Consider the following 22,719-nt stretch of genomic DNA (forward strand, 5'->3'; position numbering starts at 1 on the left):
TTTTTTTTAAAGAAAGAAGAATATTGAGATGCCTGGGTGGCTCAGTCAGTTAAGCATTTGAGTCTTGATTTTAGCTCAGGTCATGATCTCACGGTTCATGAGTTCCAGCTCCGCTTTGGCCTCTGTGTTGACAATGTAGAGCCTGCTTGGGAGTCTCTCTCTCTCTCTCTCTCTCTCTCTCTCTCCTTCCCTGTTTGCACTCTCTCTGATAATAAATAAATAAACATTAAAAAGAAGAAGAATATTTTAACATAAAAATAATTAGGGAGGACCCAAATGGAAAAAGGACAAATATTCCCAAGAAAGAATGGCTGGTACCATGATTGGTTTCACCTTGCCCCTACCCTCTCAGCCCCACCTCACTGTTTGGCAATCTCCTGGGATGTTTGGTTGTCACAACTGGGGTGAAGGTGCTACTGGCCTCAACTGGGTAGAAGCCAGAGATGCTGCTAAAGGTCCTACGGGGCATGGACAGCCCCCACAATAAGAAATCATCTGATCCAGAATCTCGATAGTACAACAGGCCTAATGTTTTGGCCAAGGGTCAGTGGACACTGGCTCAGACTACTCCCCAGATGTACTAACCAGATTATGGAGCCAGTAATATTGATAGTTAGTTAGATATGAGCTGGAAGCAAAGGTGCTGATAAATAGGGGATATATTAGAAGACTGAGGGCACAACATCCTGACTTTGTGGCTTTTACCATGCTGGCCTTATGGCTTCTAGTACACTAGGTTGATAGACTAAGAGCCACAGGATGCAGAACATGTGCTCTCCTCTTCAACCTCTGCCTCAGGGTAACCTATAGCTTCATTTTAAGATATTTACATTGGGGCACCTGGGTGGCTCAGTCGGTTAAGCCTCCGACTTCGGCTCAGGTCATGATCTTGCGGTCCGTGAGTTCGAGCCCCGCGTCAGGCTCTGTGCTGACAGCTCAGAGCCTGGAGCCTGTTTCGGATTCTGTGTCTCCCTCTCTCTCAGACCCTCCCCCGTTCATGCTCTGTCTCTCTCTGTCTCAAAAATAAATAAACGTTAAAAAAAAAAAAGATATTTACATTGTGGTTTTTCATACCACCACCACCTTTCCACCACCTCCCCATGGAGGAAGATGTCCATGACAAGAACATTGTAGGACTCAAAATCCTCCCTTCCAACCAGCAGGAGGAGTCCTGTGATGATTGGAAACAACCTCAGTGAGAGACCACCATAGCTATGACTCATAACATATGCAAACATAAAAGGAAAAGACACCCTTAACCCCAGTGCAAATGCCACCTGTGACCCTGCCTGCTCTCCCATTTTGAGAGTGTACTGTCCCTAATAACCTGCTTTGGGCTTGGTACCTTCCTTCTGGCTGTATTTATTCGGGCATGGATCCTCATGTAAATCTTTTGTGGGAAATCCAAGAACCAAGACCATTCACAAAATGCAAACTCTCCCACCAGTAACAATATCTGGTGTGTTAGTCTGCCTTTCAACCTTTATTTTGCTTTCACCTTATCATTTTTAATAATAATTCTGTAACAGACTTGCAGTGGTGAAGTTCTACACTATCATTTAGGACCAGACTGAAAAATTAGTCACTAACTAGAGTTCTAGTACTTTAACACAGATTCCACGTGTTTATTAGTTTGTGGAATGAATTTATAACCATGGTTTTTCTCTGAATAGTAAAACTATAGGTAGCTATTTTTTTCCTAAAATTTATTTGGACCATATGGGTATATAAAGTTATGCATAAATAGTACGGTGGAATTCTTTTTGTCTGTGTACTTTCATACATAGTACTTGTATATTTACAGCATACTGTTTTATACACCAAAGATTTGAAAGTGATATTGTAGTGGTTATCCTTGAATACTACATATATATGTGATTATTTTTACAAATTATATTACAAAAACGGATCACAGTATATACATGGTTCTGTTATTTCTTATTTTTAAAACTCAATATATGGTATTTCAATGTCTGTAAAATGTAGCTTCATCTCGTTAAATATTTTATTTCATTGTATAGCTCCAGTATCATCTCTTTCCAAGTTTTCAGTGGTTATCAGGTATTTTCCATACACACACACACACACACACACACACACACACACACATATACAGAGGCAGGTAGGTATCTATGTTCATATGTTTCTGTGCCTATATTTATGTATATTGAGTAGGCAGTGATATTTTTGTACGTCTCTGCAAATGTATCTGGAGGAAGAATTCTTAAAGACAAAGAGGAAACACTCTTATAAAGCCTTTCCGTGCATACTTTTCAATTTTTCTTCAGAAAGTTTACCCCAATTAATATCCCTACAAACTGTGTATAAGTGTCCACGTTCCAAAAAAAGTTTTCTGACAGTGAAGATCAACAATCTTTTACTTTTGCAAATATGTTAGAAGACAGTATTTCATTGCTGTTTGAATTTGCATGTGTGTAATCTGATGAGAGGGAGCAACTATGTACATGTTCATTGGAAATGCACGTGTCTGTTTTGTGACTACCCTCTTCCGGTCCTACATCCATTTTTCTGTTGGCGGGAGGTAAGGTGGTGGAAATGGAGTCATTTTTTTTTTTTTTCTCATTGGTGAAAATCTGTTTATATATAAACATTTTCTTATATAAATTGTGAACATTAGCTCTCCAAATTGATATATTTTAACTGTTTTTCAGGCTTAATCTTGGGCTTTGTTTGTTTTCATTTATTTGTTTGTGTGTCATCAGGAGTAAAGTTTGCCTGCTTTCTCCTTTGCTTTTCTGTGTTTGGTATCATAGAGAGTTCTTTATCATCCCGAGGTCACAAAAATAAATATTTACTCTTTTTATCTAGTACACATTGTGTTAGTTATATTTTTCAGTTTATTGCACACTATCACTCCTGATAAATAGAGGGTTTTCCCTACCTCAAAATAACATCCCTTTCCTTCTCCTTCCTTCTTTCTTTCCTTCCCTCCTCTTTCATTTTTTATTCTTTATGCCTGTTTCTCTATCCCTTCCCTGCAAATTAAAACATAAACTTTTTTTTTTTTTAATTTTTTTTTTCAACGTTTTTTATTTTTTATTTTTGGGACAGAGAGAGACAGAGCATGAACGGGGGAGGGGCAGAGAGAGAGGGAGACACAGAATCGGAAACAGGCTCCAGGCTCCGAGCCATCAGCCCAGAGCCTGACGCGGGGCTCGAACTCACGGACCGCGAGATCGTGACCTGGCTGAAGTCGGACGCTTAACCGACTGCGCCACCCAGGCGCCCCATAAACTTTTTTTTTAACCTACTCTGGTTCACCTTAACTTAGAGGACTCATACTTAATTCACCACACAAGATGTGAGTCCCTTATGATTAGACATTGTTGTATTTTATAAACACAATACATGAATAAAACTATGTGTTAGGCGCCTATTATGTTTCTATCACTGTGCTAGATCCTTTACATACATTCTTTCCAACTATAATACTTCAAGGTATGTATTGTCTAAATTGATATAGAAGGGAAAAGGGTCTCAGAGAAATAAATAAATTACTAAGGGTCATATAGTTATTAGCAAAAGGAATCAAGCAATAATGACTCTAAAGCCAATGCCCTTTTGTTTACCTGTTGGTGCCTTTTATGAAAATAAAAGCAAACAGAATAAAAGGAGTTCTTCATGGCTTTAGAAACTACCCTCTGCACAATGGAATACTATGTGGCAATGAGAAAGAATGAAATATGGCATTTTGTAGCAACGTGGATGGGGCTGGAGAGTGTTATTATGCTAAGTGAATGAGTCATACAGAGAAAGACAGATGCCACATGTTTCCATCTTATGTGGATCCTGAGAAACTTAACAGAAGACCATGGGGAAGGGGAAAGAAAAAAAAATTAGGGAGGGAGCCAAAACATAAGAGACTCTTAAAAACTGAGAACAATCTGAGGGTTGATGAGAGAGGGGAGGGTGGGTGATGGGTATTGAGGAGGGCACTGTTGGAATGAGCACAGGGTGTTGTATGGAAACCAACTTGACAATAAATTTCATATTAAAAAAAAAAGAAACTACCCTCTGGAAATGGAATCCCTGTTCTCCATCATCCCATTTTACTTTTTTTTCTTTTTATTTTTTGCATTTATTTATTTTTGAGAGACAGAGACAGAGAGTGATCAGGGGAGGGGAAGAGAGAGAATGAGACAGAATCTGAAGCAGGCTCCAGGCTCTGAGCTGTCAACACAGAGTCTGACGCGGGACTCGAACCCACAAACTGGGAGATCATGACCTGAGCCAAAGTCAAACGCTCAACCAGCTGAGCCACCCAGGTGCCCCCATCATCCCATTTTATATAATCTTAGATCATTATTTTTTAAAATAGTTTCCATGCCTAATGTGGGGCTTGAACTCTTACAACCCCTCAAGATCAAGAGTCTCAAGCTCTACCAACTGAGCCAGCCAGGTACCCCATCATTTTATATAATTTTAAGAAATTTTAATAACAGTAGTTATTAGCTTTGTCATGTTATTGGAAGTACACTAATCTCGTGGCTATACAATTGCAAGCAAATGGATGTGGACAGCAGGTGTAATAACAGCCCTGATTCTGCTTCCATCAAGTTCAATTTCAAAATGAAGTTACCTGCCATTTTGATTGGGATTTTAAAGTCAAATTCTCATATGAATCCTAGTCTCCCATAAATGTAGCACTTTTTTGCCAGTATGCAGATTGATTTTGTTCAAGTGGTCCCATCTAAAGCCTGGTCTGTAGGAAGGGTGGCTATGTCAGGCAGTGGAAGAACAGGAATACATGCAGGTCTTTGAAGCAGGCACATCTCAATCAATGTCAAGTCTATTACCTCGCACTGCGTGATATTTGGTACTTACATAACCCTGTGTCTCTTTTTCTATATTTTTGAAGTGAGGATATTAATATATACTTCAAAGGGTGCTTGTGGAGACATTTAACAAATTTAAAGTACCTGCTACATATTAAGCATTTGGTAAATAATTGTTAGGTTGTTGCTGCCACTTCTATTATTTTCATCATCAGCAGAGTAGGTGGCTGTAATATACCAGGGCATACCCATATATGTTACAGAAAAAAGATGCAACTTTTGAAAATAAATTTGGAATTTTTTAAAAATAGGAATATATTTTCTTGTCATACTGACTCCTCCATGGAAGGCTGTGCTAATTCCAACTTCCCTATAGTATATTTTAGATGCCAACTCTATGATCATGGTCTCCCAAGAGTCACATTTAACTAATTTCAAATATAAACTTTTGTATTAACTTAATAGGCTATAAAAATGACATGTTTATTCAAAGACATATATCTGTGACAAAGGAATAGATATGCAATTTTAGCACAGCAGGACATGGAGGAACTAAAAATTGACATCATCAAAGTCAATTTTAGTAATACGTAAAACTTTAAAGTTCCATCAGAAAGCCAAAGATCAGTGTCGTTCACAGTTTTAAAAAGAACTTAAAATGGTAAATATGTCTGGAGTGCCTGGGTGGCTCAGTTGGTTAAGTGACTGACTCTTGGTTTCAACTCACATCATGATCTCACAGTTTGTGAGATGGAATCTCCCGTGGGGTTCTATGCTGACAGAGGAGCCTGCTTGGGATTCTTTCCCTTGCTCTCTGCCCCTCCCCACCTTTGCACTCCCTCTGTCTCTCAAAATAAATAAATAAACTTTTAAAAAAGGTAAATATATCTTCTTGCTAATTTTAGAGGATTTTTCTTTCTTTTAAAGTTTTAAACTTCAAGTCAATTGACACTGTAAACCACTTTGTTTCCACCGAAGTTCTTTATTCTCCCTGTACACTGGATTTTGCTGTAAAAGGGGTTTGGATACCTTATCTCTAATTAAGTCTAAGAGAGAAGAGAGAAGATTAAAAATCTGTCACTTTTAATTTCAAAGATGGGCTGATGGTAGCTGGAGAACAAAGGTATAAAAATCTTCTATTCAATTGTTGCTTTGAAAGTACATAATTTACACTTTACCTAAAAATCCCCTGGAGTGATAAGGAAAAGTTTGAGTGTCTCTCCTTATCTACACAGCCTGGATAGAGAGTTGCTGTGTATTCTCAAGTTATAGACTTCTAGAATTTACTCAGATTTCCTACTTGTTCTATGTGCTTGCCTTTATTAGTGTGGAATGTGAATATTTTATCAGCCAAGTTGTGATGTCTTCACATTTCTGTTTTGTGGACCACATATTCCTTTTTTACATTCCAAATGCCCTGTCTTAGATTACAAGCTCTAAATAACCGAGGACCATGAATCATACAAGCAAGTGCTTTCTGGACATTTCTTGGATACAGATGACTCTTAGTTCCCTGGGAACAGTCTGGCATTGATTTTTTGTAATATTATGCTTTGTGTGCCTATCTTAACATCCAACACACCCAATGTCCCCTAATAACCTGAGATTGCTCCTGTTGTAATTTTCTATGCTAGGAAACAACATAGAGTTCCTTTTGTTTTCAGCTTCAGCGTAAAACTGGGCAAGTGCAGGTATCTGACACAAAAGTCACCCATCCACAAACTAACCCATGAAAAAAATCCTATGCAAAGGGCTTTACAAATAGGAAGGAATTTATTTGGCTTAGTCAATCAGATTGGCTGTCCACCAAGTGTTCTAAAAAATTTGAAGAGGACGAATCAAGAAAGTGAATATTGCCAATCTGAAGAATTAACAGAGAGGTTATAAATGTGAATCCATTCACAAATGATGATGATGATGATGATGATGATGATGAGAGCAGTAATTGTGGTATTGGTGGTAATGATCATCATGATAGGGGGTCACTTAAGTTTTATCACTTAACTATGCGCTACTCCTTACAAATATTAACTCGTAAGCTTCACAATAATCCTATGGTGTGAGTAGTTCTATTTTAAAAATAAGCAAACTGAGATCAACAGGTAACTTGCTGAATGTCAACAGCTGTACGTGTCAGAAACAGGATTCAAACTTGGGAGTCTAACTCCAAAAATTTTGCTCTCTTTTTTTTTCAATTATCTTAGAATCAGACATGGGGAGACATGTCCAGGTATGACTTTATAAAGTCCCTTTTTCTCTAAGTCCATCCATGCTATTGCAGTTGGCAAAGCTTTAACCTTCTTTATGGCTGATTAATTATTCCATTGTATATACAGACCAAATCTTCTGTACCCATTCATCTATTAACAGAAAACTGGGCTGCTTCCAGAATTTAGCTATTATAAATAATGCTGCAATAAATAAAGGGGGTACATACAATGCTAAGTGAAGTAAGTCAGAAAAAGATAGACACCATAGGATTTCATTCATATGTGGACTTTAAGAAACAAAACAAATAAACAAAGAAAAAAGAGAGACAAACAAAAAACCAAACTCTTAAATATGGAGAACAAATTGGTAATTGCCAGAGGAGAGGTGGAGGGGGGGATAAGGTGAAATAGATAAAGGGAATTTAGAGTACATTTATTTTGATGATCTCTGAGAAATGTACAGAATTACTGAATCATTGTATTGTACATCTGAAACTAATAAAACACTATAAGTTATATGTTATATACGTATACTGTCTGTATGCTAATTATACTTGAATAAAAATTTTAAAATAAATAAAAGTTTAAAAAAATAAAAATCCCTACTTCCTGTAAGTACATGAGCTTTATAGAGTGGATGACTCCACTCTGAGGGAAATTTTTATGTTCTGTATCCATTCATATTTACACAGGATTTTAACCAAACTTCAGATATATATAGTGTTTCCACCTATGCAACTCATTAAAAGAAACACATGTTCATACTTCTAAAAAAATAAACACATATTAATAATCAATCACTGATTAAAAATATCCACATATAAAAGCCTAGACTTGGACTGTGGTAATTTCAGTGTACAAAGGTATTTTTTAGACTATCAGAGGATTTTTTAAAATAATATTTTATTTTCAGCTCTTTTTTTTTTGACTACTTTAACCATTACTTGATACACATTGTCCTTAATAGGAAAAGAAGTAAGTACATATTTCATATTTTACCAGAGACAAATGATTCAAAACTATTTATTTTATAAATGTTAAATTTTCACCATTAAAGAAATACAACTTTTTCAACGAGAATAATTCAGAGAATGGGAAGTAAGGGCAAAACTTGGAAGCCAGGTGTCCATCACAAACACCTCCAAACTGGACAAGGGCAGAGAATCACTTAAATACTTTCGCTTCAGAAGATTTTTCCAAATGACTGTCATATGGGTAATTCTTTACTAAAACATTATTTTCAAAAAAATTATAATTATCTGATTTTTTCATTTTTTTTTTATTATTACTACTTTTGTTTTGAAAGAAAGAGAGAGAGAGAGAACAACTGGGAAAGGGGCAGAGAGAGAAGGAGAGAGAGAATCCCAGGTAGACTCCCACTGTCAGCGCAGAGCCTAACGTGGGGTTTGAACTCACAAACTGTGAGATCATGACCTGAGCCAAAGTCAAGAGTCAGACACTTAACTGACTGAGACACCCAGGTGCCCCTCCCATTTATTTTTGTAGGCAAGTAATTGGTTAGATACAAATGCTGTATCTAAGACAACATCCCTCCCCCAAATTTTCCGTGCATGTTCCTGTTCCCAAAGGACATTTATGGTCAACATCATTCATTCATTCATTCATTCATTCAGTAAATATTTACAGCCTATTTACTATGTGCCCAATACTGTTTTAAGTATGGGGAATATATAAAAGGGAGAAATAAAGATTAAAGTTGTAGCTATCATTGAATTCACTATCCAGTACATGACAAAACAAACCAGTATATATGTTGTATGTCAGACAGTGAAAGAAGTACTATGGAGAAAAATAAAAAAGAGAAGTGAAGAGGTTTATATGTGGGTTAGGAATGGTGTTACAGTTTTAAGCAGGGGAATTAGTGGTGGCCTTCCAAAGAATTTGACATTCAGAAGAGCAAGTGTGTCAGAAGAGGAGATGTGGGGGGGCATGACATCTGAAACTAGAAGGAAACTAGACCTAAAGTTAAAATATCAATTTATTTGAGAGTAAAAAAAAATGTCACCATGTAATATATAACACTTCAATGTCAGAATAGATTATAAAATTATAATATAGGTGCACCGGGGTGGCTCAGTCAGTTAAGTGATGAACTCTTGGTTTTGGCTTAGGTCATGATCTTCCAGTTTGTGAGTTTGAGCCCTGCCTCCAGCTCAGCACTACTGGTGTAGAGCCTGTCTGGGATTCCCTCTCTCTCCCTCTCTCTCTCTCTGCCCCTCCCTTGCTCAGTCTCTCTCTCTCTCTCTCTCTCTCTCTCTCTCAAAGTCAATAAATAAAATTTTGAAAAAAAGCTGTAATATAAAGCTATGCATGTGAGGGGACTTCCACTCTACTTTATAAATTTCAAATCCGCCTACCTGACTTCTTCATTTGGTAGTCTAATAGACATTTTAGACACGACATATGTAAAATTAATTTCTCATCTCCTACCATCTCCAATATGCTCAATTCATTCTCTCCCATAGCAACATAAGTGGCAAGTCCACGTTCCCAGTTCTCAAGCCAAAAATGGTGTGCTGTCCTTGACTCTTTTCTCTCTCTCATACTCAGTATCTAATTCTTCACCACATTCAGTTAACTCACCACTGCCATATATGTTCAATTAACAACTCTCAGCTTCTCCATTTCTAAAACCCTTTCTCGGCCTCTATGATTTCTCACCCAGATAACAGCAATGGCGTTCTACATTCCTGCTTCCTCCTGTACCACTTCTCAGACTGTTTTCAATACAGCATTCAGAATGACCCCTTTAAAGCATAAGTCATATCATGTCACTCTCTGGCTCAAAGCCCTCTGCTCGCTTCCCATCCTACTCAAAATAACAGTAAATTTCTTGCAATGGTTTATGTTCCTTACAAGATCAGCCTTCCTTTTTAGTGTCAGATCTCCTCTTGCTTCACTAACATTTGCCTCCAAGGCATTTCTACTTGCTATTTCCCCTGCTGTGAATTCATCAATGAGTAGAAAACACTCTATTTAAAGCTTGGTGGAAGGCTTATTTCAGTAACTAGCAAGTAAGTCACATATAAATATCACAATATATCACTTAAATTCCTGTGGCCTTATAAATAACTCCAGACATAAATTTTTGGGTTATTCAATAATGTTAAAAAATAGGATATGTACATTTATAAAGCCCAAGGTTCAACTCTATAGTTAAATAAAATAGTGAAGAGATTTAGTCTTAAATTACAGACATTGTAATTACAGTAAAAAGATGTAATACTGGATATACTTTTTTTTTTAAGTGAACTCTGTGTCCAGTGTGGGGCTTAAACTCAGGACCCTGAGATCATGAGTCACACACTCTACTGACTGAGCCAGCCAGGTACCCCTACACTGGATATACTTACTTCCTCCTCTCACTCTAAAATATATTACCTCACTGGTGACAAGAATGATAATAAACGGTAATAAAATGATATCTTTTAAATATTATTAAGTAGAATTTGTATTTTAGATTAATTATTTTTAAAAATAAATAAGACACTTGAATAGGAACAGAGACAAATATACCAGGCATTTAATATTAGTTACTAGGCATTAATTTTAACTTGGAATTTCCCAGAAATCAAGGCAGGGTGAAAATATATGTATTTTAATATAATTCCATTAGTTGATAAATGTTTAGATATTTGTCAACAATTATACTTGGATTAAAATCTCAAGTTGTATTTATTAACAGAATTCTACTGTAAGAATTTTGGGATAAAATAATACGCAATGTTTTAAACTTAATTTTCTTTGCCCAGATTTTTATACACCAACTTCTTTAATCAATGGAATGATACTAAATCTCAATTTGAGTAAAGAATTTGAATAAGAAAAAGGTGACACTGTTCAGGTACACTACTTCATGATAAATAGAAATACAGCATAGTGACCTTAGCATGTAAAAATCCAAAAGGACAGGGTGCCTGGGTGGCTCAGTTGGTTGAGAATCCGACTTTAGCTCAGGTCATGATCTCACAGTTGGTGAGTTTGCCACAGTTCACGAGTTTGATGCCTACATTAGGTTTACTGCTGTCAGCACGGAACCTGCTTCAGATCCTCTGTTCCCCTCTTTCTTGACCCCTCTCTCTCTTTTTCTATATCTCTCTCCCTCTCTCTCTCAAAAATAAATAAAAATTTTTAAAAATCCCAAAAGGAGTAAGTAATCTGTCCTTTAGATGGTCTGTCAGCAGAAGGTTTTGTATCATTAAATCAAAAGGACTAAGTGTAAAGAAAACTTCATGGAAATAAAGGGAGTTGAGTTCATCTTGAAAAACTTTTGTATTGGAGGGAATAAAAAAGACAAAAGGTTGACAATTCAGACATGGAAAAGATCACAAACACAGCCTCAGGGATAGCCCTAATAATCAGGAACACAAGAATCATTTCCACAAATAAAAAACAGATTTTTGGATTTGTATGCTTTATAGAGCCAGGAACAAGGGGGCACTGTAAAGGACTTTAGCAAAAAAAGGCAGAACAATTAATGTTTATGCTAGCAGGAACTAGGTAGTAGAGAGCCACTGAATATTTCAGAGTAGTGACCTAGCAATTTACAGTAAGATTTATCTGGCACAAGTAGGTACAAGCGTTGGAAGAAAGAGCAAGAAAGAAATTAATGAAATCCCCTAGGGTCAAAATATTGAGGAACTAGTATAGATTTGAGGCAAGGTGTCTTACCAAAGGAAGGTTCTCTTCATGCTCTCTCATATACCTGTACCAGCCAGTGTGTGATGTTCTGTAAACAGAACACTAAATGAGACTAAAACCATGTTCCCTGCACTAATGAGGTTTAGTGAGGTTTAATGAGTGGAGAAGAAAAGCCATTATGTAAGAAATTATGCATGAACAATGAATGTCGTGATATGGGAATCTCCATGTGTTACATTCAGATTCAGGCCTGAATGTTGGAAGGAAACTACACTTAGATTTGTATTAGTGAAGTCTAGGTTAATCTGGAATTGTAATGATGAGCAGGTATTTATTGGCAAAGAGAAGGAGGATGGGGAGTTGAGGGAATTAATTGTATGCCTCAGAGAGAGATGTGAGGGAGAGCCTGATGCTTATAGGAAGGAAGACTTCCGTATACAAGAAGGGGTGGGAGAGAAAGTGTGAAATATGAGGCAGGGAGCAGAACCTGGTTCTCTTACATAGGGCATTAAAGGACCAGATTTCATGCTAAGGGCAAGGGGAGACATTGACACCTTGAAGGGGTTTTACCCATGGTGATAGATGACAGATTTAGCACTTTAGAAATATGATCTCAAGTTCAAGTGAGAGAATGGAAGTTTACTAAAGGCAGGAGACAATTTAGGAGCCCTCTAAAGAAAATCTAGGACCTAAACTAAGATAGTGACCCAGATGGCGTTAACATTATCCTCAGCTTGACTAAATTTTAGACAGGCTTCTTTCCAACTCTAGGCACCTGACCTCCCTTTTCTTAATGGCAATTACAAAACTTGTAATTGTAAATTCTTTCTTTGCATCTTTAAGATGCAAGTGAATATTCTAAATGCTTCTCAACAGCTTTACAAACAAGGAATGTCTTTCTCAAAAACCAGGGAACTATCTGGTTGAAATGCAATTGTCAAGGAAGATAGAGCCTCTACCTCCCAGGCTCTGTGGGAGGGTGGCTACCTAACTTTAGAGGGCACCTTGCTCCAAGGTGTATACGTACCTGCTGTCATGAAGACAGAAAAAAAATTCACTTTTCCTTTGGGTAAAGCCAATTAGCAAAAATGAATGGCCTACAATCTCTGTTACCCTATCTCTGAAAAACTTTCAGCTCTTTGTTCTAGGAGAGTCGAATTCAGACAAAGTTCTAGTCTCCCTCCCCTACTGCAATAGCCTTGAATAAAGTCTTCCCTTCCTGTTCAATTTTTCCCCGTGTGAAATTTTCTTTGAAAGTAGTGGTAGTGGAGGTAGTTAAAAAACAGACAAGTTCTGAAAATATTTAGAAGATAGTAAAGCTTGAATGTGGTGTATGACTAGCTGTGGAAGGGAGTAAAAAAAATATATTCCCAGGTTCAGATGTGTTAGATCCAAAGTACAGAAGTGTTATAAGGGGTATAGGAGTTAAAGGAGATTCGTGGGATAAGGTGATGCATTCAGGCTTGGGAACAGTGAGTGCCACAGGAGCCTATAAGCCATGAGAGGAGAGGAAACCACAGGCCTGCAATGTAAGTAGCCAGAGCTCATGAGACAGGATGTGGCTACATTCACTTACCTATGTAAGACATTTGAAATCTTGGGACTCTATGAGAGTGTTCAGGAAAACTGGGAAGGATTGGAGGACTAGAGGGCTTAGATCAGAACTTCAGTGAACCCTAATGTTTGCAAAGTGGATAGAGGAAGAGGAAACCATGAAGCACTGAGAATCGTTACCCAGAGAGACAGGAAAGCAGAGTTACTGCCAAGTACACAATAGAAATTAAAGAAGCCAATGAAGAGAAAACGCACTGCCTAGTGTAGTGCTGCTTGAATAATGTAATTTCATCCAGGCTTATGCAAGTTGTGTTTTTCATAGTAACCTAAACCAAATTATATCATGAAAAAGGTAATGAGGTCGTGTCTTACCATATTTTGTATGTTAATTTAGTATAAGCTTGAGTTATTGAGAGTGTATTCTGATAATAAATGGAGCCTATTAAAATGCTTCCAATTTTTAAAATAAACCACCCATTCATGGCAATTTTTCTATTGTCATGATGGAGAATATTCAGCTTGCTGCATTTTAAAAAAGCAGCAAGGAGGACATTCTCCTAATCACCAACATGAAGTTAGAGTGTACATGGCTATTTTTTTTACCCCAAGAAACATCTTCTATATTTTAAAATTTGATATGCTCCAATTCATTTGCTGCATTGACGTTTTGAGGCTGTGTCCAGTAACCTAGGCAACTGTTCTTATTTCTGTCCTAATTTTCTTCTATGTATAGAACTTATATAGAACCAATGTTCTCAAAGATATTCTTTAAGGCAGAGCAGATTTACAAGTTATATGCTTTTAAGGGAATATAACATTCAAAATATGACAAATCTTAATCAAAGACTACATGTTACACTGTCTTTACTTTTGGGTCAACAGTAAATATGATGAATAATCTATCTTCAAAAAGGTGGTATAATTTTTTGCTAAAATATGCTCTGACTACAATTGAAATTATAAATCTTTAAGAGTTTTGTTTTTAATGTTATGGTCACTAAACTGAATTTCAGCACTTAGAGACGACAGCTTCAAGTACTTGCAAATAAAAATCTGGCCTTGATGGGATGCCTGGATGGCTCAGCTGGTTGAGCATATGACTTCGGCTCAGGTCGCATTCTCACAGTTCATGAGTTTGAGTCCTGCATCAGAGCTCGCTTGAGATCCTCTGCTCCCTGTCTCTCTGCCCTGCCTCACTTCTCACTTGTGCACTGTCTCTCTCTCTCTCTCTCTCTCTCAAAAACAAATAAACATTAAAAAAGAAAACCTGGCTTTGGTCAGTAATGTTAAATGAGTTCCCTTTTTCACTCTTCATCTACAAGACAGTATGATCAAAGTTTAAATTGTGCGAGACAGAACAAAATCTTTTATTTTTTGAGACCTATTGGCTTTCGATCTGTATAGGCAGAGGAAAGAATCACTAGGACATACGTTCTAAGGAATAGAGAAATAAACGACAATTTTATTTCATTTTTTAATTTAATTCCAGTATAGTTAACATACAGTGTTATATTAGTTTCAGTTGTACAATAGAGTGACTAAACAATTCTCTACATTATTCAGTGCCATCAAGATAAGTGTACTCTTAATCCCCTTTCACCTATTTCACTCCCCTATGATAACCATCAGTTTGTTCTCTATAGTTAAGAGACTGTTTTCTGGTTTTTATCTTTTTTAATTTTGTTCATTTGCTTTGTTTCTTAAATTCCATATATGAGTGAAATCATATGATATTTGTCTTTCTCTGACCAACTTATTTCACTTAGCCTTACACTCTTTGGATCTATCCATGTCGTTGCAAATGGCAACATTTCACTCAATAAAAGGCAGTTTTAAGTGACTATTTGCAAAACTGATTTTAACGTGCATCCTATAAATATCAGGATGAATTTTCTTTTTCTTTTGTTTTTGCCTATGTACCACAAACTTTGGAAATTAAGCCTTATATAATTTGATGAAGATAAATGAGGACTGTGAGAGAGAGAAGAAACAACAGATAACCACAGTACCAAAATTCCACAAAGAAAAGAACAAAACAAAACAAAACCTCACAATGCAGGGCCAGCCATTCAATAATGAACAAAATAAGAACTTGACAATTATTGGGTCAAATTCTCTGCTTTATCCTACTATCAAGAGTTTTTTTGTTTTGGTTTGGTTTTTTGTGATCGCTATTTCAGTTGTACATGAGGTATGTGAATTAGATGTACATGAAAGTGCCAGCATCATTAAAAATCACATTAATGCCATCTTCCTTCTAACCTGAAAAGCAGTTTCTGATAAGTCCTTCTCCTAAGGAAAAAAACTCCTTCAAAGGACTTTGGTAATAGAATTTCCAGCATGTCAAAATGTTTCACACCACAAACCAAGAAACCAAAGGAGTCTCCTACTAGAAGACTGAGACTTGCCTTGATGAAGCTTCTTGAGCTACTCAAAAGGAAGCCAAAGCATAATACTACCACACAAATCTACATTTATCATGACATTCATTTTTTTTAGAAAAATCACAATGTATTGAGCACTTCCTATGTGCCAGGAACTGAACTGAAATTGTTCATGTACCTAGTTTAATGTTCAGGAAAAACAAGAAAATAGATACTATTATCTGGATAGTATTATCTAGATAACAGATACTATTATCACAATTTTACAGATGAGAAAACAGTTAGAAATGTAAATAATGTGTTCAGTGTCATATGGATAATAATGGGTAGAACCCAGATTTGAATCAAGGCTTATATAACTCCCAAGTTCATACATCTGTACATTATAAGGCAATGCTAGTGGAGATCAGCCACTTGCTAACCCATTCCACTCGCAAAACTCTCTTTCAATCTGTTCTACTAAATCTCTCTAAAACCACAGTTGTCCTTCAGGTAGGCATGGGAAACATTTTTAGCCATCACCCTGCTGGCACTATTTATTTCCTGGGAGCCCCTTGCTACTGCTGCCCCTACTGCAGACAGTAAATGAGAGGAAGGGTGGAAATCTAGAAATCAAAATACTCTCTGGATTGAAATATCACAGAGGCCATTGTGATAAGAGACTGAGGTTTTTGGATTCTGTGCTTGGAGACCCAGGATTGTTGTCCTACAAGGTCTGACACTGTCTGACTCTATCTGATTAATACTCCATTTCTTCAAGGTGAAGTGATCCACCAGGGAGACTGTCAAGCCACCAGAGATGACTGTCCAGACATCACCATGTAGTTTCCAAATGGTAATCAACAAAATGATTTGGTTATTAACGGAAGATTGTAACGTTGAGACATTTTGAAACTTGTGAGACTTAAGCAGATTTGATACTTAGGTTTATAGTCTTCAGTTTCAAAAGTCATTTTTCTAGTAGAGGACTTATAATATCAACTCCATTATACTGGCTGTAACAATAGGAGGGCAATGAGATCTTATGGGATAGTAAGATTCTACCCAAATTTGCTGGGCTGTGCTGGAAAGAGAGTGGTTTGTGCCAGAAGACCCGGGATTTGGTTCCAGTTGACATGATTTGCACAAACTATTGAACTTCTTTGAGTTAAATTCCCTAATTAGTAAAATCAAGGAGAAAAAAAAAAAACCAGGGCTTTTGTGAAATAAGATACTAACTGGGAAACATTCTGTAAGCTGTAAATGTTAAATGATAACTGGCACTCTTGTTTAAATAGAAATGATGAGTTAGCATGTATTTAGTATAATCTTTTAGAAAGCTTTTAGGACTTACCAAAAAGTCATTTTATCAGTAAGTTTGGGAATTTGATGATCTTAACAGGAGTCTATTTTCATGTCTCTTTCAAATTAGAGTTTTTAAGATAACAGATTTCTATTTCATACTTGGTAAGAACATGAACAGAATAAACAATTAGAGCTTTAAAGAATGTTCTATAAATCTATAGCAAAATCACACTCTATACCACTGTGGAATGCCTGATTACTGAATATAATCACAGTATTGGTCCAGTGAGTATCCGTGTTTAATAATTAAGATAATCACTAATTTCCACTTCTGTTCCTCTGCTACTTCATAAGGCATGCACTATTGGTCTTTTAGTATTTCACTCTCATTGACCATGGACTCTAAATCATTATTTGTTGGTTATACACCTTTACAATGCCCAGTGGCATTTGCCACTGATGACAACAATAACAGATGATATTGAGCCACAACTACTGGCAGTGAAGTGCAGAGAGGAAAATGATAATAAATAACTGTCATTCCATTACTAAAAAGTGCCTGAAATTCGTTCTACTCGTGTTCCATACAGCAGAGTCTGCATTATTCAAGAATCAAAAAAGCATTTACTCTTTAATAAGAGCAGCCAGCAAAAAGGGACCCAAATGCATGTCTGATTCAGTGACCAGAAATTCCTCATGAAGCATGGCGTGTATTCAAAAAATTCTCAACAGAGTCCACTTCAAAATTTTACGGTATCTTCCCAAATTGGATGGTATCAGGGAAATGTGTCAAAAGATATACTCAGTCCAATGGATACAGACTTCAGGAATGCTGGATAGAATACAGAGATACAGTATCAAATGTATATGAGATTGAGCATAGAAATATATTCCAAGCACAGAGACACAACTATGGAGAATATGGAGACTGTTGGGGATGCAAGATGCCTAAGAGAGCTCATAAAACGTAGGTAAATGTGATCATTTTGGTCAGGTGGTTTGGTTGAGGGACAGTTTAAGCTGGCCTGCCATGAATGCAAAATCTGTAGTAATGAACTCACAAGACAGATATCCAATAAAAGGTGTTATTTGAGTTAAATTGTCTGTACTATACCTAATTACTCTTTAAATTTAAAAGAAAATTTGTATCCTTCCTCCATTTCTCAGATGACTGCAGCACCTTTTACTCTCTTCTCTTCCATTCCATTGATGATGAATCAAGTTTAATGGGGTGGTGGTGGTTTGTTGCTTGTTAATAAAAGATTCATTCCACTAACTCTGTATTTTAGGTAAATTTATATGTGGTAATCACTAAAGTTCTTAATCAGAAAACATAATCCACTTACTAGACAAGTTATATAAAGCTGTGCCTCAGTGATCTTATTAGTAAAACTGGGATAATGTATCAATATATCAAAGTTAATGTGATATTTAGTTTATATACTGTGACTATCTTTGCTCGTTTTCTCCCAAAAGCAGAGTCTAAGAATGGAAGGTAGCTTATTCTGGGATGAAATCTTGGGGAACAGAAATGGGAACCTGGGAAGGATGGATATGGAAAACAAGGAGGGCAATTCCAAAGATATATTATCAAGCTGGTCACCATGGCACCGGTGGGGCTTGATCTCCCTCTGAATCCTTTGAGTGCCTATGGAAAATGCAAAATAGTCCATCCAAGGAATATAAGAGTATTCACCAAGGTTACTCTGTGGAGTGTTAATGCTTCACACAAGATTGTGCATGTATTAGAATATCTGAATAGCTTCCTGAGGGATTCCACACAGCAATTTCAGAGAAGCCTCAAGGCAGGAAGTGAATACAATCTAAGATATTCACATTTTATACAGAGAGATTTACTAGAGCAGAGAGTGGTCAGGTTGAATATAACATTGTTCCCAGTAGACGTGATGGGAAGGGATCTATCTTGCCACTAGGTAGTAGTGAGGGTGTTGCCCAGGGGCATTCCAAATGAACTGGCCTGTCAGGGAAATGTGCACAATGGAACACAAATCCAGAATGCAGAGAAGTTTTGGGATGATTTCTACAAGGTTAGAAGCAGTGCCTTCTATGAAAGATTCTTAAGATCCAGGACCATGGAGATCATCAACATCTTAACCTACTATAATCAGGTGGCCATCTAGCTGGCCTGTAACCCCAGTGAAGAACAAAAATACAAATCAAACAGTAGTAATAAGAAGCTTAATTTCTTGGCATATAATTATAAAGTTTATAAAACACTTTCATATGCATTACCTTCTTTGAGGTTATTATCTTGAGGTTATGCTGTGAGAAGGTAAGATATTATTCTTCTCATTTTTCAGATGAAGTACTTTGAAGTTTCTAAGTTTTAAGGTCTTAACCAAGGCTTCATTGTATACATGTGATGATACAGAATGAGAAACATGGCATGTTTATCCTAATCCCGGCATCCTAAAAGTTACCTTTATTGTAACAAAATTTTCTCCTATCAATGACTCTGTATGTCCTGACAACTACCCTCCACCTACAGTGGCTCAGCAGCAGCCTAAGTGAATCACTCACTTACTTGAAAGCATGAGCAAACTAGACTATCAGCAAACTTTATTCCCAATCCCATTGCCATTTGTAAAAACTGATCTCTTTCCAAAGATGCCTACTAGATTTGAAGAAAACTTCTTTTAGATGCTGGGTGCCCCCAGGCAGTTCCCAGCATGAACTGGTTTCTAGAGGGTTGGGAAATAATCCAAATAATCAGCAAGGAATGGAAACTCAAGAACACCAACATTTCTAAGAAAGCACAGGTGTCGTGACTAATATATATCAGTTCTAAGTAATCTGAATATTTGAAAACATGGAACTTTTGGGGAGCCTGGGTGGCTCAGTCAGTTGAGCATCCGACTTCAGCTGTAGTCGTGTCTCACAGTTCATGAATTTGAGCCCCACATTGGGTTCTGCCCTGACAGCTCAGAGCCTGGAGCCTGCTTTAGATTCTGTGTCTCCCTCTCTCTCTGCTCCTCTCCTGCTGGTACTCTCTCTCTCTCTCCCTCTCAAAAATAAATAAATAAACTTAAAAAAGACATGCAACTTTCTTAAATTTGTCTTTTTCTATCCACCTCCAAATGTAATGTCACTGAATTTAGCTAATTAATAATAGTAATAATGCTGATGATAATTATACTATCACTACTATAGCTACAAATAATAACTAATGATTATTGAGAACTTACTATGAGCTAAGCCATGTGTTAAGGGCTCTACTAGTTAATTTAGTTATTTGCACAATAATCCACATATAGAGAGTACTAGTACTATCCTCACTTTATAAATCAGCGAACCAAGTTAGAGAAAGGCTGAGTTTCCCAGGTAACAGAGTAAGGGAGTGGCTAATTCAGATGTGTTGCAGGACAATCTAAGCTGCTATACTCTACTGCCTGGTTTTTAGACCCATGTTCCGCAGGCTGGTCTGCAGTTACAAATGATCATTGGCTAGGAAACCAAACTTTCACAGGTTCCCAAGCACTGGGTGCAAGTAAAGTGAGATACAATACCTCGGAGTAATTCAGAAGTTGTTTAGCATTGTTGGAGGGGTGTGTGTGTGTGTGTGTGTGTGTGTGTTGAGGGTAAAGGGAGAAGAGGGCAAGGCAGAAAGGAAGAAAAGTACAGGGGTAGTTTCTCAGTTTTTTCCCCTAGAATTACAGAGTATATTTATAACTTCTTGGTTTCTCTTTTCTATCTAAATAAATGTGTGCACATTTGAATTCTATATTCCCATGACTGCTATAAACATCAAAAGTGGCATGGGGTGATTTACTACATGATCAGAAATGGTCTCCCTGTGGGCTTTCAAGGTAAAGGAAATAATTCCTCTCATGCTGTGGCCCATGGATTCCAAGGCTCTTCTTCCTGTGCTTCGCAAAACCACCCCCAGAGCCAGGAGTCCCACCTGTGAGCGCCTACATGATTGACAAGAAGAGGGCACAGCATAGTTGTCCTCTCAGGGAGGTGACTTACCCGGTCAGTTTTCCCTTCAGTCTGAATGCTGGTGTGACTGCGCACCTCATGTTCCTCTTCCAAGTCAGAAACATCCTCCAGTTCCTCTGGGGTCTATAAAAAGAAAGCAAAGCATTGCTGGTGAGAATGCAAAATGGAAAACAGAGTGACCATACCTCAAAAAGTAAGCACAGAGGTACCAATATGACCCTGCAATTCTACTCCTAGAAAAGAAATGAAAATAAATACATGTCCACACAAAAACTTGTTAAAAAAAACTGTTCATAACAGCACCAATCATAGTAGCCAAAAAGTGGAAACAACTTAAATACAAATCTAGTGAGGAATAGATAAACACAATTCTATACAATAAAATATGATTTGGCTATAAAAAGGAATGGGATACTGAGACAGGCTGCAACATAGGTGAATCTTGAAGATATTATGGTAAGTGAAAGGAGTCAGTCATAAAAGACCACATGTTTGCAAGCAAACTGGTGCAGCCACTCTGGAAAACAGTGTGGAGGTTCCTCAAAAAATTAAAAATATATCTACCCTATGACCCAGCAGTAGCACTGCTAGGAATTTACCCAAGGGATACAGGAGTCCTGATGCATAGGGGCACTTGTACCCCAATGTTTATAGCAGCACTCTCAACAATAGCCAAATTATGGAAAGAGCCTAAATGTCCATCAACTGATGAATGGATAAAGAAATTGTGGTTTATGTACACAATGGAATACTACGTAGTAATGAGAAAGAATGAAATAGAGCCTTTTGTAGCAACGTGGATGGAACTGGAGAGTGTTATGCTAAGTGAAATAAATCATACAGAGAAAGACAGATACCATATGTTTTCACTCTTATGTGGATCCTGAGAAACTTAACAGAAGACCATGGGGGAGGGGAAGGAAAAAAAAAAGTTAGAGAGGGAGGGAGCCACACCATAAGAGACTCTTAAAAACTGAGAATATACTGAGGGTTGATGGGGGGGTGAGAGGGAGGGGAAAGTGAGTGGGCGATGGGTATTGAGGAGGGCACCTGTTGGGATGGGCACTGGGTGTTGTATGGAAACCAATTTGACAATAAATATCCTATTAAAAAAATAAAAATAAAATAAAATAAAGATAAAAAAAAAAAGACCACATGTTGATTCCATTTGTGTGAAATGTCTAGAATAGGCAAATCTATAGAGACAAAAGTTTGACTGGTAGTTCCTAAAGGCGGGGGTGAGGGAGGAGGGAGTGGGCAATGATTGCTCATGGGTATGCAGTCTTTCTTTGGGATGATCACAATGTTCTGGAATTAGATAGTGGTAATGATTGCAAGATTGTGTGCATATACAAAAAAAAAACAGGTACACACACTGAGTTTTAACTTCAAAAGGGTGAATCTTATCGTATATGAATTATATCCCAATAAATTTTGAAAGAAAAAGAAAGCAAAATAAGTAGAAGGAAGTTTTTCTCTCAGTCAAGAGCTATTTGGCTAAACATTATGTGGTTATCACAAACCAAGATGCTTACATGTGATAAAGAAATGGAATATTTACAGTTAAAACAATATAACATTAAAATGCTACCAAAAACTATCAATAAATTAAATTTTCTAGGACTTTAAATAATAAATATATTAACTGCAGTGTCTATCCTAAAGAGCTAACCTACTTCCATTTCTTTTTTTCAATTTCAGCTTAGACGTCTTCTGACAGGGAGGTGTCTAGCTCAGGAAGACCTGGACTGGGTTGGGTCCTCTGCCAAGCTCTTCCTGACCCCTCCACTTCCACTGTCATGATGCTCCCCATACTTGATTGCAGCACTGTTTGTTGAAACAGGCAACCAGTTGTTGCCTCTGTGAGGT

General features: G+C 37.2%; 1 protein-coding gene across 3 annotated transcripts in view; it reads right to left on the reverse strand.

The window, feature by feature from the left end:
• CTNNA3 (catenin alpha 3) overlaps nucleotides 1-22,719 on the reverse strand; it is a 1,807,132-nt gene that overhangs the window by 170,259 nt on the left and 1,614,154 nt on the right. For all 3 annotated transcript variants that reach the window (XM_058696469.1, XM_058696467.1, XM_058696468.1), the window contains one exon: nucleotides 20,881-20,973. In XM_058696469.1, the coding sequence (XP_058552452.1) occupies nucleotides 20,881-20,973 (93 nt within the window). The remainder of the gene's footprint in view (nucleotides 1-20,880; nucleotides 20,974-22,719) is intronic.

The sequence above is a fragment of the Neofelis nebulosa genome, chromosome 13, assembly GCF_028018385.1.
Source record: "Neofelis nebulosa isolate mNeoNeb1 chromosome 13, mNeoNeb1.pri, whole genome shotgun sequence".
Taxonomy (NCBI): domain Eukaryota; kingdom Metazoa; phylum Chordata; class Mammalia; order Carnivora; family Felidae; genus Neofelis; species Neofelis nebulosa.